This window comes from Alexandromys fortis, unplaced genomic scaffold, assembly GCF_014885135.2.
Source record: "Alexandromys fortis isolate MF-2015 unplaced genomic scaffold, M_Fortis_MF-2015_v1.1 scaffold_258, whole genome shotgun sequence".
NCBI classification, from domain to species: Eukaryota; Metazoa; Chordata; class Mammalia; order Rodentia; family Cricetidae; genus Alexandromys; species Alexandromys fortis.
The window spans coordinates 1,415,859-1,431,927 of NW_026068132.1; the positions used below are offsets into that span (position 1 = coordinate 1,415,859).

Here is a 16,069-nt window from a genome sequence, read left to right on the forward strand (position 1 = left end):
GCTTCAGCACGCAGCTCAGCGGCCTTGGGGAGTCGTAGCAGTTTCTTCATCAATTCGAACGTTCTAATCTCGCATCCCCGAGAGTGTATGAGGATCTAATGGGATCGGATATTTCCAAGGACCTTTCGACCATAGAATGTAATTCACAGGGACCAAGGTTGTTTCAATAGGGTGGAGCAAGGTGCCTTGACGCAGTCTTCCAGAAACTGAGTTGTGAATAAAGTGAGAGTTGGGGCAGAGTCTGAAAGTCGCAGGGGTCACGGGAGTTTTCACGATCTCTTCCAGCTAGAGTCAGCTGTTCTGAAGCTCAGCCCAAGCCAGAACCTGATCCCAACTCCTATCCTAGCCTCGTTTGGTCCCAATGGCAGCCCCAAACCTGGAGCTGGACTCAAATCCAGTTCTGGTCCTGACTTCAGCTGTAAACATGAGGTTCTGGCCCTCCACAACAGCTGAGAGCAAAGCTGAGAGTATTACCACAGAGGAGACCCACACCCCAAGGCCCTTTTCTCAAAATGCACCGTGGTGGTAACGGAGGTAGTGGCCTAATGGCGGCAGTAATGGTAGCCTGGCAGCCTAGGGGGCCTGTCCATTCTTTATTCAGTCCCAATAAATTAAAGGGTAAGGGCGAGGGCAGGGCCTCCTAGGTGAGGATACTGCTGATGGAAGGCAGCATTGCAGCCAAACGCTCCGAGATGCCCTGTTCTTCGCACAGTGCGTTGCCCTGCAGGTCGAGGAGGACTAGCCTGGGACAAGAGGCAAGAGGCTGGAGAGTTGCAGACTGATGGAGGCCTTGGGCAGGAGAGTCAAGGAAAGCTCGGTAGTTCTACCCCACCCCGATGTCTGCTACTGACACCCCAAAACTAAACGCTGCTGCTTGGAAGCACGTTGGATAGTCTCTTATCCACGTCCCTGGAGAAAAAAAGCTCTTAGCAGAGCTTGGAAATGTCCGGCTAAGGAAGGGGTTGTGGGATCATCAGGTGTGGAAGGCTGGTGAGTGGCACTTACTATCCACAAGGGGCTTCTGGGTCAGAGGGGCTCTCTCCTCCCATTTTCAAGAGGAATCAGAGTTCATGATTTTTAAAAAATTTGGAACTTCCTGATATCTAGACTACTGTGTGGTTCCTAAGAATCTTACAGGTTGCCTATGTCTGCACCCTGGCTTAAGGAAGTTACACTTCACAGAACTCCAGAGTAAAAGCTAATAACAGTCCCAGACAGCACCAGGCTATCATCTCCCCTAGGTTTACCCTGCCCAAGCCCTGTTTCCTGCCCTGCCTTGAGATGACCCTGTCTGTGTCTGCGGTTTGTCTCTCTGTGGCCTGCTCCTCACCCTATGAGCTGTCTGCAAACCCGACAGAAGGATACGGTTATTGCATAGTACCAGCTCCTGCAGCCGGGGAAGGTTAGCCACACCGTCCAAGGACTCTAGGGCATTATCATTGGCCTGCAGCACCTGAGGAGCAGGAAATTGGGGAGATACAAGGTCAAACAGTCAGCCTGAGATGGGTACAAGCCATGGAGGAGCCCAGAGTGACCAGCTTAGGTATGTCAAAAAGCTCAAAGGGCCAGACTGGGCAGTAGAGTAGGCTGGGAAAGAAGTTACCTTCAGGAGCCACGAGGTCCTGGACATTGCTGTGACACAGGCAATTTTCTGAGTGGAAAAAGAGGAAAAGGGCCACCCCAGACAGCAAGGGAGGATGACCATTTACCTCAAGACAGCGCAGAGCACCCAGGGCTGGGGGCAGGGTTCGGAGACGATTATGTGACAGGTCAAGATGAGTGACCAAGAGCAGCTGCTCCAGGTGGCAGAGCACTGTCAGATCCTAGGAGTGGGGGAAGGGGTGGAAAACTCAGCAAGAGCTAGGAGATCTTTAGCCACCTGTCCTGTGTTCCACATGGACCTCAGAAGACTCTTGCTAGAGGCCAGCAGAATGTAAGAAGCACACAGAGCAATGCATACGAGCATAGGCCGTGTCAGGGAAGGGACAGACAAACGGTTATGGTGGGATGGCTAGTGGGGGTGGACAGGGAGAGGAACCCCAAGTATGGAAGGGACAGAGGACAGCGGCATGTTCTCCAGCACACAGGAAAGGGAGCAGGAGGCCTGAGGGGGCTGCAGTGAGGAGGCACAACTGATCTGTTAAGATGTCTAGCAAGGCCTGGCAGTGGTATGCACGCCTTTAATCCCAGACTCAGGAGGCAGAGGCAGGAGGATCGCGGCCAGTGAGTCTGAGGCCAGCCTGGTCTACAGAGAGAGTTCCAGGACAGCCAGGGCTACAGAGAGAAACCCTGTCGCAGACTAGGAAGGACGAGAAACAGAAAATCTCTGCAAACTGTTCAGGTTCCAGGCTTGGGGGCCCTGATCCAGGATGAGAAGCACGGGGAGGCACAGCATGGTAGTGAAGGGCCTTCTTACTTTTTTTGTTTTTCAGTAGTAGGAATTGAACCCAGGGCTTTCTATACATTGGGCAAGTGATCTACCAATGAGCTATATCCCTAGTACAGCTTTGATGACTCAGGATTCAGAACCAGGGAATACACAAGATGCTGAACTGACTGACTGACAAATAAAAATTTAAAAGAAAAACAAGCAAGACCTAGCAAAGGAGTAGGCCAAAAGAAAGGTGATGGGTTCATCCTGGTGGGGAGGAAATGTCTAGGAAGGCAGAGGTGCGACATGGTGACAACAGCAGGCAGAGGCCTCGAGAAGGACATGTGCTGAGCGCATACCTTGTTAGCCAGGTGCAGCACGCGCACCTCAGCATACTCCATCCGGAGGACGCTGTTCTCCAGCAGGAACTTGCTGCGCAGGTCATCCAAGTACGCTGCTCTCATTGGGTCCACAGCCTGGTGGGGACGAAGCAGATAGCTACGTGGGTCAGCTCTCTTCTACTCGCCCACCTGGCCTCCCCTGGCCCATTCCCCCAGGCCTAACTTGCTTTGAGGGTGTGGAAGTATTGCAGCGTCTCTTTCTCATAGAGGAGGGGGTCCAGGGCCCGCATCAGCAGGATGATGGTCAGCAGACACCCTGGGGAGAGGGCAGAGGAATCTTTACAGTCTCTTGAGACCCCGTCCTCAAGGAAGTTCGGTGGGCAGGTTTTCTCGGCGTGGTTCTTGGGAGCTGGCTCAGGGGCCATCCTCACATTTATTCTCAGGCTCCAGCTCCTGCAGCTCCTTACAGGATTCAAGCTCAGACTGCAGCACTGTGGACTTTTCCACCGACAGCTCACACCTGAGAGTGGGCAGGTTAGGGGGGTGTGTAGCCCACAGTTCTCAGGTCTAAGCCATCCCCCTCCCCCAGGCCCAGGCCTCCCGTCCCAGCTGCCCGGTGCCTAGAGCCCCTCTCTGGCCACGGGCTCCTTCATCACCTGAATAGCTGCTCATCAGTGGCTGAGTCCCGGCACCAGCACTCCTGGCGGCCTAAGGGAAAGGGGACAGTGTGAGGAGAGGAGCAAGAAGGCCGAGGAACCGTGTGGAGCTTTAGGCAGCATCACCTTTAAAGAGCACACACTCCTTCTGGGCATCACTTGCTGTCCAGATGACACGGAACGTGTGCTGGGGCAGCTGGTCATTGAGAGAGGCGGCGGGCAGGTCACATAGCTAGGAGCATCGGGTCAAGGAAATCTGCAGCCTCACTGTCATTCTGACTGTCCCACCCTAGTTCTGTCCCAAGCCCTCATTTCTGCCCCACCAATTCTGGGATACCCAGACATGGCTGGCCCGGTTCCTGCCATCTGGAGTCCTCCACTCCACACTCAGAGGCGCCTCATCAACCATGAGTAGCAAAGTCCCCATCCTGGAGCCCACCTGCTCAGGAGACAAAGAGAGACTCGTCAGCGTTAACAGCCTCAGCCTCAGAGTCCCATGATGCTTTTATAGTAAAGCCACTTGACTCACTATTAGGGGACGAGAAAAGCAGACTGACAGACAGGCCTCATCCCGGCTCACGTGCAGGCAGCGCAGAATGTCCTGCGGCTCCGCTGGGGAGAGAGACAGCCTGGTTCGTCTTAAATCTTCTTCCTTTCCTTCTTAGGCTCAAACACCCTACCCTCTCCCCACAGCTTACCCCGGCCGAGGAGCCAGCGGTGATAGAACCAGGCACTCTGATCGTTGGGGTCAGTAAAGAAGGCATTTTGCACCAACTCCAGCTCTGTGGGGGCCAGGGAGGCGTGAGGTTTGTGAGCATGTGCGTAGGATCCTAGCGCCATCCCAACAGCTCTCCAGCCCCACGCTCCACTTGTACCCTGGCCTTACACAGGCATCACAAGTGTCAGTGTTATTTTTACCATCGGATACCTGAGCTCCTTGAAGCCAGGAACTGAGCGGTATGCATACCCCAAAGACCAGGAAGAAGCTCAGTAAGGCAGGCTCAGAACAGGGTTGGACAGACACCAGGACTGGGGTGAAGCAGCAGAATCCTTACCAGGATCCCCTAGGCCAGTGGTTGGTTCTCACCCTTCCTGAGGCTATGACCTTTTAATACAGTGCCCCCCCCAACAACCATAAAACTATTTCCATAGCTACTTCATTACTGTACTTCTGCTACTGTTATGAATGGCAGTGTGAGGATCTGTGTTTTCCGATGGTCTTAGGCGACCCCTGTGAAGGGGTCATTCGACTCCCCCAGGGGTTGGGACCACTACTCTAGGCCCACTTACCTTTCAGCAGTACGTTTTCAGGGAGGCGTCCCTGTGGGCCCGAGTCTGGCTGGGGGTGCAGCTGGGGCAAGAGGCAGGAGCGGTAATGCCAGGAGGAATAGTTGGAGAAGTTCCGGGTGATGAGGCTATCAGTGAAGGCTAGCTCCTCTGCAGGCGCTACAGCAGCCTGCGCAGCGACAAACCGCCGATAGTCCCAGCAATGAACTAGGGGTGTTGAGGGGGAGAACCTATCTCAGGAGCAGGACAGAGGGGAGCCGCCCCACTGAGAGCCCCAGCATTCCCTCAGCGAGCCAACTACACAGGCTCCATCTGGCTCCGCCATCCACTACCATAGTGGACGTTGGTGCTGGGTCCCACACATCCCTCCCCAGTCTGGACCTTAGTGAAGACCCAGTGTCAGGATGTAGGGCACGTGAGGATGTGGGGACAGGGCTGTGAACCCTTACAGTTCCGCTCATCAACTTCTAGGAAGCGAGCACACAGTTCCAGCTCTCGGGCCCAGTTGGGCTCAGGCAGGCGGCCTAGAAGCCAGCAGCGGTGGTGCCAGGTGCCATAGGACTTGGGGTTCACGCGCAGACAGCTCTCTAGGAAGCCTAGCTCTGCTTTCACAAGAGCATCCAACTCCTCAGGGGACCTGCACCACAAGAGAAAAGGAGGCTAGAGCCTTTCAACACCCAACTGCATCTTCTCCCTCCCTTCCTCTACCTGGTCCCCCACCATCCTATCTCTATGCCCCTGGTTTACCCCATTCCTCCTCCAGTTCTGCACCCAGGCAGCACCAGGGCAGGGACTTGAACCACTACATACTTCTGGGTTTCTAGCTGCTGGAGCACTTCTCGGCGACAGTTCCAGAGGGTGGCAAAATCAGGGTTGGCTCCCAGAATCTGGCTTGTCAGTTCCAGCACTGACTCGTCCAGCTCACCAGCCTGCCGCTAAGGAGACAGGTTACAGGGTCAGCAACCACAGTATTTTCCCAGCTCTAGGCTAAACATTATAAACTCGGAACCACCCAAGAGTGGCACTGTGCAACAGGTACTGTGCAGATCCTTATACAGCCTCACAGGGATTTTCTCATTTAATCTTTAAGTCTTATGCAGCATGTACAATTATTAGCTCCATTTTACAGCTGAACAAACTGAAGACAGTAAGAGTCTCAGTGACTCGCCCACGGCAACAACACAGCAACAACAGACAGAATTCAGATTTGGATTCCTATAGTTTGACTCTAGGGTCAAGCTTTTGGCCTCTGTGTTTTACTTGGAGGTTGGGGCTACCTCTGAGGGCCCCCACCTTCTGGAAGACAGCTTGTGTGGCTGACTGGTAGAGCTTCAGCTTCTGCTCTCGTTCTAGCCTTTTAGCTTCTGCCTGCTCTTCGGACGTCTTCACCTTCAGGCGCCCATGCTACAGGGATGGGGAGGGGGTAAGAATACACGCAGCAAGGGCAGGTTTGCAGAGGCCCAAGAGACAGCCACGCGGGGTGAGGGCGTGGGCATGCAGGGACAAGGGGCCGGAATCAGCGGTCTCACCATGGTGTCGGCTCAGCGTTGGGGGACAGGGGAGGGGTCCAGAGGTAGCCCGTTCAGTCTGCGGAGAAAGATGTCAATCACGGAACTCCGCCCCCACAGCCCCGCCTCCAGGTGGTTCCCGGAAGCTGCCAGCGGGCCTGAGCGAAGGATCCCCGGGTGTAAAGAGGTCCTCCTGCTCGTGAGAGGTCGGGAGGAGGCGCTCACCACAACCAGAGCCCCGGTAGGCCGAGGCCGAGCCGAGGCACACACCGCGCCCGGAGAGAGCAGTGCCCGCTCGCCCGTCCCGCGGATTCCAGCGCCCCCTCCCCCGCGGGCGAACCCACCTGCTCCGGGAAGAGGTGTCGGGACGTGCAGCCCGGCGCCGCCACCGAGTCCCAGCCTGGCTAGAGGGGCTCCGGGCCGTGTGAGGGCGAGGCGCTGCGCCCCCTGCAGGCTCGGAGAGGGAGTTGCGTGCCTGTCAGCAAGTTCTGTTAGCACTCAGGAGAGTGTGAGCGAATGTGTGAATGACATTGAAAGGCTCTTCCTGTTAGCGACTTAAACTGCAACCTAGTTGAAGAAGTTTCCCCAACAGCCTGACACCAGCCAATTCTGGCTGTTAAAAAATTTCTCAGGTTCCTTCCTGTTCTATTAATTTCATCCACATTAATGGCTACCATCGGGAAGGTGATGGTACCCGAATCTCTAGCCCAGATGTTCACAAGCTTAATGATAATAATAATTATTATTATTTTTATATATTAGTATACGTACGCGTTGACATATTCAAAAGCCCATTGGAAAAATCCAGGGGCAGTGGTGGTGCTTGAAATGTCAGCTTCTCAGGAGGTCGGTGCAGGAGGGTCTCGACCTTCCTAACACTTTAATACAGTTCTCCATGTGGTGATTCCCAGCCATAAATTATTTCATTGCTACCACATAACTAATTTTTATACTGTTATGAATCGTAATATAAATATCTGATATGCAGAATAGTTAACATGCGACCCCAAAGGGGTTTGTGACCTACAGGCTGAGAACCACTTAAACTCTAGAATCTATAAAGTCTAAGGCCAGTTTAGGGAATTGTGAGATTTCTAATTTTAAAAAAAGTTCAGTATAACCTGCATGTCCTAGAGATATTTTAAACTGTAAAAGCAAAAGATACGGTCTTGTCTGTCTCTGCTGGCTTTCTTTTTGTGTTGTACCACGGCACAATTCTCCCTCTGCTTTTTAGTTTACCCGTTAATATCCTCTCCATTCCAGTCACCACTGAAGTGGTGAAATGGTCTTCATCCCAGCCATGTCCCCTCTTCTATCAATTCATCTTTTTGTTTTGTTTTTTTGAGGCAGAGTTTCTCTGTGAAACAGCCCTAGCTGACCTGGAACTAGCTCTTGTAGACCAGGCTGGCCTCGAACTCACAGAGATCTGCCTGCTTCTGCTTCCTCAGTGCTGGGATTAAAGGCGTGCGCCACCAAGCTATCAATTCATGTTCTGTGACCTGGAAATGTATTTAAAATACGCACTATGTACCCAGTCTTTTTCTAGGTCCTATAACATACTTTAGAGGAAAAGAGATGTTTTTCCTAGTCTTGTGTACTGCAGTCCCAGTCGGGAAAGAAAGCATACTTAAGTTATCATTGCTCCTGGCATTGTGATGGGAGCTCTGTATATATGGGAGACATGTGAACACACACACACACACACACACACACACACACACACACACACGACCACACGCAGAGGCAGAAGCAGAGAGAATAAAAATACGATTCATCCTAACATGGTGGCTCACGCCTGTAATGGCAGCACTTGGGAGGTTGAGGCAGGAGGGTCCTGAGTTTGAAGCCAGCCTGTGCTATGTAGTAAGATGCTGTTTCAAAATGAAGGAAAATAAAAAAAGCTGGACATCTTGGACAACTCCTGTAACCTTGGTACTTGTGAGGAGAGAAAGAATCTCAAGGTTGAGGCCAGCCTGGGTTGGAAAAGGAGTTCCAGGCTAACTTCTGCCACATAGTCTCAAAAAACCTAGTTACAGAAGAAAAATTTTATCTAGATGCTTGAGTTGACATGAAGATTAAATAAACCATGTGAGGTTCTTTGAATAATAACTGTATTGAATAAATAATAATAGCCTTATTATTTTTAATTTCCCCGATAAACATACATGAAACTGATGTCCAAGAAGATTAGTAGCTTCCTGAGGGCCACCCACGTAGTAAGTAGGAAGATAAGACTCGATGTGATTCTGGTCTAGTCTAAGTCACCTCATCATCCATTTTTTTGCTGTTGCTGTCTGTTTTGCTACTTCCGGATCTTAAAGGTGCTCAGCTATTCAACCAGATACCAGGAACACCGATGGCAACTGGCGAAGGTTTGCCAAACACAGGGTTACATCATAGTCACCGAGGGAGGAGGGGAGGGGGTGGTGAAGGTTGAGGTAAGCATGAAAGACTATTTAATAATTAGCGATCTTGAAACTGGCAAAGCTGAGTCAGGCAGGGCTGAGAGGAAGTGAGTCTTGGGAAAGACATCTGCACTCGAAAAGGTGGGGCCTGTGTTTTGGAAAGAGAAGGCAGGAAGGGCATTTCAGACATGTGTGACATGAAGATGGGGGTGAGGAAACCAAACAGACTAAGCTGGCTGGCAGAGAGAAGCTAAAAACCAGGTGCCCTCACAGATAAGGACAATAGAATTGATGACACACACTTAATGGCAAGAGGAGCTGTCATGAGTTATATTTGGCCTTTTCTGTGAGGTAGTGGGACGCAGGCAGCTGTTTGAGGGCTGTGCTCTGATATCTGCTCGTTGTGAAAGCCGTGGTGTGTCAGTAGAGACGAGTCTGCGTGCTTAGAGCTCCGAGGACAAGAGTAGGTGTCATCCATATCACAGAGTGAGCAAGGGGGCGGGGTGTGGAGCAGCTGTGCACACAGGACGTCCAGGACCCTGAGCCCATCGGAGACCAAATATGGTTCGGAAGGAAGGAAGGGACAATGAGCCACAGTCAAAGTTGGGCTGGCAGCCATGCTCCAGAGGTAGGCGGAGTAAGGAAGAGGCAGGTACTGAAGCTGGGGTCCTCCGCCACATGAGACAGGGTGTGTATTCTCAGTCACTTCATCTTTAGCATCAGTGCTAGGCTGTCACAGAGTCTTAGGCTCCAGGGACTAGTGCTAGGCTCCCCCCAAAAATCTACCTTCTTGGAGGTTGTAATAATAGAACTCTCTGTGGCAGGGCAGTGGTGGTGCACACCTTTAATCCCAGCACTCGGGAAGCAGAGGCAGGTGGATATTTGTGAGTTTAAGGCCTGCTTTGCATTGTGAGTTCCAGGCCAGCCAAAGCTACATAGTGGGACCCTGTCTCAGAAAAAAAGGGGGGGGGTTCACTAAACCAGGAGCTTGCCACTTTCAGCTAGCTGTCCCTGGGATCTCCTTGTAACTATCCCCACCCCCCACTCCCCACTGCTGAGGTTAAGATGCATCTAGGCTTTTATGTGGGTGCTGGAGGTCTGAACTCAGGTTTTCACGCTTTTTAAAAAAAAGATTTGTTTGTTGTTTGTTTATTATGTTACAGTGTTGTGCCTGCAGGCCAGAAGAGGGAGCCAGATCTCATTACAGATGGTTGTGAGCCACCATGTGGTTGCTGGGAATTGAACTCAGGACCTTTGGAAGGTCAGTCAGTGCTTTTAACTGCTCTCTCCAGCCCAGGTTTTCACACTTGTATAGCAAACATTTTACCTACTGAGTCGTCTCCCGAGCCTCAGTCCCCCCCCCACTCCCTTTTTCTTTTTAGCACTGGAGATCCTAGAGCCTTGTTGATACTAAACAAAGAGCAGGATGAACCCCCACACCCTCTACTTTAACTTTCTAGACCATGAAAAATATTTCCTGTCTGCATGACACAGTACAGCAGTCCCACGCTAGACTGTGAGGAATGCGGTTGAGGAACTGATTTGTTATTTTCTGTCTTTGTTCTGTTTTGTTTTGAGGTTCTTTGAAATAGTGACTGTATTAAATAAATAATAATAGCGTTATTATTTTTAATTTCCCCGACAAACCCAATCAAGATGCTGAGATGGTAACAGGTGTTCTCTGAGAACGGGGAAGGGTAGCTGCTTCTGAGGAAAAACAAGCAGGATTGGGAGCAGATGGGGTCGAACTACTCTAACAATGACACAGTAGATCAGCAGATTATAAAAGAGAGACTTAAGAATTTGTAGTTTCTAGCCAGGCGGTAGTGGTGCACACCTTTAATCCCAGCACTCAGGGAGGCAGAGACAGGCGGATCTCTGTGAGTTTGAGGCCAGCCTGGTCTACAAAGTGAGTTCCAGGACAGCTGGAGATATACAGAGAAGTCCTGGCTCAAAAAACAAACAAGCAAACAAATTTGTATATTGTTTATACAAAATGTTTTTGTGGTTTCTGTCGCCAGTGGGCGGTGGTGATGGTGCCTGTCTTTAATTCCAGCACTTGGGAGGCAGACACAGGCAGATCTCTGAGTTTAAGGTCAAAGCTTGGTCCAGGATGGCCAGGGCTACAAAGAGAAACCCTGTCTCAAAAACCCTGTAACGATGATGATGATGATGATGATGTGTGGTTTCCACAGAGCTTTTGGAATGTGGCAGGGAGAAGGAGGGAAGGTGATGTGAGAAGAGAAAGGGCCACTTCTGCTCTCTTGGGGATGTCCTGAGGCAGCAACAAACAGCTGTCTGGAGAGAGGTTGAGAGGCCAGAGCAGAGGAGGACAGCGTGGGTGTCGGGCATGTGCACGTTGTAATTACACAGTGGCAGGGAATGCGCCATTCAGGGCGAGGGAAGATGAGGGAACCCACAAACAGGCTTTGGTCGAGTCATGGTTAGGGCAGGGCTGGGAGTACTGGATGGAGCAACCTCAGTGGGGAAGCAGAGGGAAATGACACCGGAAAGAGAAAGAATGGCCTGTGTTCCCAGAGCCGTTATCCATGGCCACAGTCATGACTGGGCACTGTAGATCCTGTGTGGCCAGAAGATGGACTCTGCTCAGGGAGTGAGCCTGGTGTCCAGGCTGTCGGATTCCAGAAGGCTCCCCTCCCTCACATTCTCTCCATATTGCACCCTACTAAGCAGACGGCAGCAGGAAACGTGGGAGGAAGTCCCAAGGATGTGTTGCAGGTTTCTGGGAAGCTGAGGTGGGCATGTTAGAGAGTCGCTTCCTACCCACTGGGGGAAGGAGTAAGAAGGGGGGGCCCTCGCCTGACGTAGCTCTCAGCAGATCTCAAGTGATGGGTACTTAGAAATTTGTTTCAGGCGGCGCCTGGGGACTTGAGGAGAAATTGAGCGCTGGGAAGTGTGAGGCTCAGACCGAGTCATAGGAGAGGAAAGGAAAGGAAAGAGGAAGGTCTGAGTAGGCCGCCTGTAGCTGCAAGGGAAGAGCTAGAGCAGTCGCAAGGTACGGGGAAGAAGCGCCCTGTTGGTATCCTCTGTGGCCTTGAAGATGCTAACTCCCCTGCCACCAGCTTCGGGGGTCTTTCTTTCCCACCCTGACCTCTCCTGAACAAGATGTCAAAGCAGGAGGGCCCAATGAGTCCCCAGCAACCCAGAGATACTCAGTGAAGAAAGTCACACACTCCATGTGCTTGAGGTGGGGACTAGGGTCACAGCCAGGTTTCTGAATTTCAGCGTTTTGGTAGCCATTCGAAACATTACCAGCATACGTTAACCTCAAAATGGTGTCATAGGTAGTAAATATAGCTACAGCTGGTGGGTATCAGGCCCTGGATAGCGGTAACTAGCGTCTTTGTCAGCTTTGTGGCAGGCCCTTCATGGTGGCATTTTTTTTTCCCAAAGATAGAGAAATAATGGGTCATGGGATGGCCAGTTTGTTGGGATGGATTTTATAGACTGAATAATTTCAAAATCAGGTTCTTTGGTCGTCAAGTAGCGGTCTGCCTAAGAAGAACGGTGGAAGGTGGAATGACAACAGCGTGGAGAGGGGATTCTGGCTGGCTCAGAGGGTAAGAGTAGACGCCCTGCATTGCTTAGCAGTACGGGTTCCAGTGGTCCCTTTAAAGAGACACAGAGACACATTGAAGTCAGGAGGGAGACATGAGGATGGCGTGGACAAGCACACGGGGCCTGAACTGGAAGACAAGACTCAGGAGGCAGAAAATAATAGTCTTCAAAATCCTGGAATAGAAGCTGTACTGACCCCCCCCATCCTTTCCTCCCTCCTTCCGTCCTTCTGTCCTTCCTTCTCTCCTCACTCCCCCCTCTCTCTTTCTCTGTTGAATGCCAGGGGTGTGTTGGATCTACTGGAGTTCCAAGCAGCTGTGAGCTGCCCAAAGTAGATGCTGGGAACTGAATTCTGGTCCTCTGCAAGAGGAACTTGCATTCTTAACTGCTGAGCCATCTTTCCAGCTAAATCCTGTATCTCTTGAGCAAAAAGAACAAAGACCAGTGAGTACCCAGACTCCACATGAAGGGCTTTCTAGTCATCGGAGCTGGCCAAAGGTGGAATGGGCCTCAGTGAACACCGGTAAATGCACTGTTACATGAGGTCATAAAGCACCTGTTACTCAACCACTTTGAAAAGAGGTAATAGAGTCTGGCACGGACAGTGGTGGTGGCACACGCCTTAAATTCCACCACTTGGGAGACAGAGGCAAGCAGATATCTTGAGTTCGAGGCCAGCCTGGACTACAGAGCAAGTTTCAGGACAGTCAGGACTACACAGAGAAACACTATCCAGAAAAACAAAAACAAAGAGAGAGAGAGAGAGAGAGAGAGAGAGAGAGAGAGAGAGAGAGAAGAAATTTGAGGGCAAGTGTTTGCCCCTCCTGAACTTTCCAAAGTTCTGATTGCTGAGGTGGACAAGGGGAACAAGGGACTCAGAGCTCAAGAATGTCCTTACTCTCCTCATTCCATCAGAGTCCGGAGGTTCCTTGAGTACATGGGTTCTCTCTCGCTTCCTGACGCCCAGTTCCTTCTGAGTCAGCCTGGTGAGGTCTCCTGATGGCCAGTGGTATTACTCTGTGGACACCGCATACTTCCTGGCTAGGGAAGGAGAGGGAACGGGCTGGCCAGTGAGTGGAAGGGCACAGCCCAAAGGCAGGGCCTCAAATACAAAATCAGGGAAAGTCCCTGTGGCAGAGAATCCTATTTCACCTAGGAAGTGGTAGGTGCTGACTCAGGCTGATGTCTTTGAGGAAGAGATCAAGGAAAACAACCAGGAAATAAGTCTGAAAAGCTCAAAAAACTCCTGGAGCCAGAACCCGAGCCTGTGGTATGGGAGCTAGGCACTGCATCATGGTTGGTAAAACTGGTGACTTTAAATTGCACTGGTAGGGTTGGGAGTATGGCCAAGATGCCAGCTACCTGGTAGCCTGGCAAAGCCATTGAACAGCTCCATGGTGGCACTATTGAGTTTACTTTAGGACAGACCCCAGAAGTTCTGTGTCAGGTGAGCTATGGGCCAAGGATAGGATGAGAGGTTATAAGTGCTTGGGGAAGTGTGAGATGCTTTGACTGACAGGTGAGCTCAGAGGATAAGTGCTTACTCTTCCCTGGCCCATCATTCTTTGTGCAGTAGTAACCAAGTGCCTCTGTGCTGGATCTGCTTGCACAGGGAATATGACCATGAGACAAATGGATCTTTTTCCTTCTGATTGATGGAGGAGGGTCATGTGTCTATGTGTTACTTTCATTGGTCAATAAAGAAACTGCCTTGGCCCTTTGATAGGACAGAAAAATAGGTAGGCGGGAAAGACAGAACAGAATTCTGGGAGAAAGAAAGCTGAGTCAGGCAGATACTATAGCTCTCCTCTCCAAGATGGACGCAGGTTAAGATCCTTCCTGGTAAGCCACCACCTCGTGGTGCTACACAGATTATTAGAAATGGGTTAAGCAAGATGTGAGAATTAGCCAATAAGAGGCTAGAGCTAATGGGCAAGGCAGTGTTTAAATGAATACAGTTTGTGTGTTGTTATTTCGGGGCATAAGCTAGCCAGGTGGCTGGGAGCTGGGAGGGAACGCAGCCCGCAGCTCCTTCTACATCTGATCATATGGACCTTCTAATCATATGGCTGTCTAGTTGAACCTTCTGGATGATGGAAATAATCCACGAGCAGACGTATGTGGTGCTGGGTGTACACCAAGTTGGGGACAGTACTGCCTAGGAAGAAAGTAGACTTCTTGGAAGGAGAGAGCCCAGAGGTGGGCTGGCCTTGGGCCTTGCTTGCACACCTTCTCTGTGCCTCTCTGCACCAGGTCCTGTGGTATTGTGACTACTTTATACTTCATGTGGGGTGCAGCACCCTGCTTCCGCTTCTAGTCAAAGAGATTCAGTTGCCTGCATTCCCCTTCAACCACCAGGGTCCCTTTACCATAGCAGTTACTCGGTAAACAGTTCAGCTAGTCATTCATCAGCCACAATGACTGGTTACTAGCACAATTCCACAAAGTGATCCAAGACAGATAAGATTCCTTCTCTCATAGATCTACATTCTAGTTGGGGAAACAGAGTTTGTGGAAGGAAATGTATACAGCAGGTAATTTCAAGCATCATAAATACCTGAGGAAATCAAACCCTGGACTGAAACATAGCTAGCTAGGCTCTCCACAGAGCACTGGGGGTCTTGGGACAGAATGATAAGCTAGTTCAGTGGTTAAGAGCACTAGCTATTCTTCCAGATGACCTTGGTTCAGTTCCGAGCACCCAGGTGCCTGTAACTCTAGCTCCAGAGAATCCAAGGCTCTCAGCGTTTGTGGGAATTGCACGTTTGGGACACATACTTGCACAAACACAGACGCATAAATAAAACAAGTCTTTATTAAAAAAGAAAGATAAATGCTACTAAGCATGTCTGAAAAGGCCACAGGGAGACCTATTATTTTAGAAGCTTACTTAAAAATATATAAGGGTTTGGAGAAATGGTTCAGCAGAGTACTGGCTGCTCTTCCAATGGACCCAGGTTCAATTCTCAGGAGCCGCATGGTTCAAACCATCTGAAACTCCACTCTCAGGGCATCTGACTCCCTTTCTGGTTTCCAGGCGCCCTGCATGCATATGATAAACATACATCCAGGCAAAACACCTATTTGTATAAAAATAGAAGAAAATATAATTGCATATATATATGTGTGTGTTGTGTTACATACATGCAAATCGTGTTCACTCGTGTATATATACATTTATGTATGAATGTATATATGTATATAATTTTAAATGGAGTTGTACTGCACAGGGTGAGAATGCTCCCCACAAGAGCCATAGACTAACAGAAACTTCAGTGTCAGGTATGGAAAATATCCCTTTGAGTTATTCATCAGGAAGGCCCAAGAGACTCCCAGAACAATATAGGCCATTGCCATTGCCTCTGGTTGCCTCTCAGAGCTCAAAGGTAAGACTTTGTTGAGAGACCCAGAGTTCCGAAGCTGGACCTGATGTGGATGCCTTCTCCCCGAGGACCAGCTCCCATAGTGTCTGAAGGCACTATGCAAGCTGCCAACAGAGAAAAGTAATCCATTGCCCTGCTGAGCTCTTAACCCTATGAACAACAACAATGGCTGGCCAACAAGTTATCCCCAGTGGTGCAAAGTGACACTCTAACCCTGGGGGTAACTACCCACTGTCTAACTGCACTTAGGGCCTGCTCTCATTCCTGGTATTGGAAAGCCAACCAATACCACAGATTGGAGGCTCATATACCTAGAAGGGAACTTATTACTGCCACTTCCCCTAAACAAACACAATTTCTAGCCGCATTCTAAATGCTTATCCCTATAACCACAGGCGAGTTGTAGCTCTTCCCCCTCATCAGAGAAGCTTCATTTTATTTCAGTGAACAGAGGGTCCTGTAGAGATCCACAACTGGTCACAGGTGGAGAATCAGTGACCACCGCTTCATTTACAGCTCACAGCCCCCACACCTCAGCC

General features: G+C 50.5%; 1 protein-coding gene across 3 annotated transcripts; it reads right to left on the reverse strand.

Moving 5' to 3' along the window:
• Positions 1-580: 580 nt before the first annotated feature.
• Rabggta (Rab geranylgeranyltransferase subunit alpha) lies at positions 581-6,594 on the reverse strand. Of its 3 annotated transcripts, none has more exons than XM_050126176.1 (17): positions 6,508-6,594; positions 6,185-6,356; positions 5,949-6,059; positions 5,466-5,590; positions 5,105-5,292; positions 4,659-4,862; positions 4,067-4,150; positions 3,898-3,980; positions 3,706-3,807; positions 3,495-3,600; positions 3,369-3,420; positions 3,144-3,232; positions 2,940-3,028; positions 2,731-2,847; positions 1,710-1,823; positions 1,366-1,453; positions 581-789 (listed from the first exon to the last, which is right to left on the reverse strand). In XM_050126176.1, the coding sequence occupies exons 2-17, from the start codon at positions 6,185-6,187 to the stop codon at positions 641-643; spliced, it is 1,704 nt and encodes a 567-aa protein (XP_049982133.1). In that variant the 5' UTR covers positions 6,188-6,356; positions 6,508-6,594; the 3' UTR covers positions 581-640. The 3 variants fall into 3 exon arrangements, with proteins under 3 accessions (XP_049982133.1, XP_049982135.1, XP_049982136.1); XM_050126178.1 differs by having other exon boundaries at positions 6,185-6,242; positions 6,508-6,592; XM_050126179.1 differs by lacking the exon at positions 6,508-6,594 and adding an exon at positions 6,389-6,407 and having other exon boundaries at positions 6,185-6,242.
• Between the last annotated feature and the right edge of the window lie 9,475 nt (positions 6,595-16,069).

What these genes read in the sequence shown, in the direction of transcription:
- Rabggta (XM_050126176.1), bottom strand. An exon ending in AGAAGTTGATGAGCGGAACT is followed by an intron (nt 4,863 to 5,104) that starts GTAAGGGTTCAC and finishes CAACACCCCTAG; the next exon opens with TTCATTGCTGGGACTATCGG. An exon ending in GCTGGTACTATGCAATAACC is followed by an intron (nt 790 to 1,365) that starts GTATCCTTCTGT and finishes CTCCTGCCCAAG; the next exon opens with GCCTCCATCAGTCTGCAACT.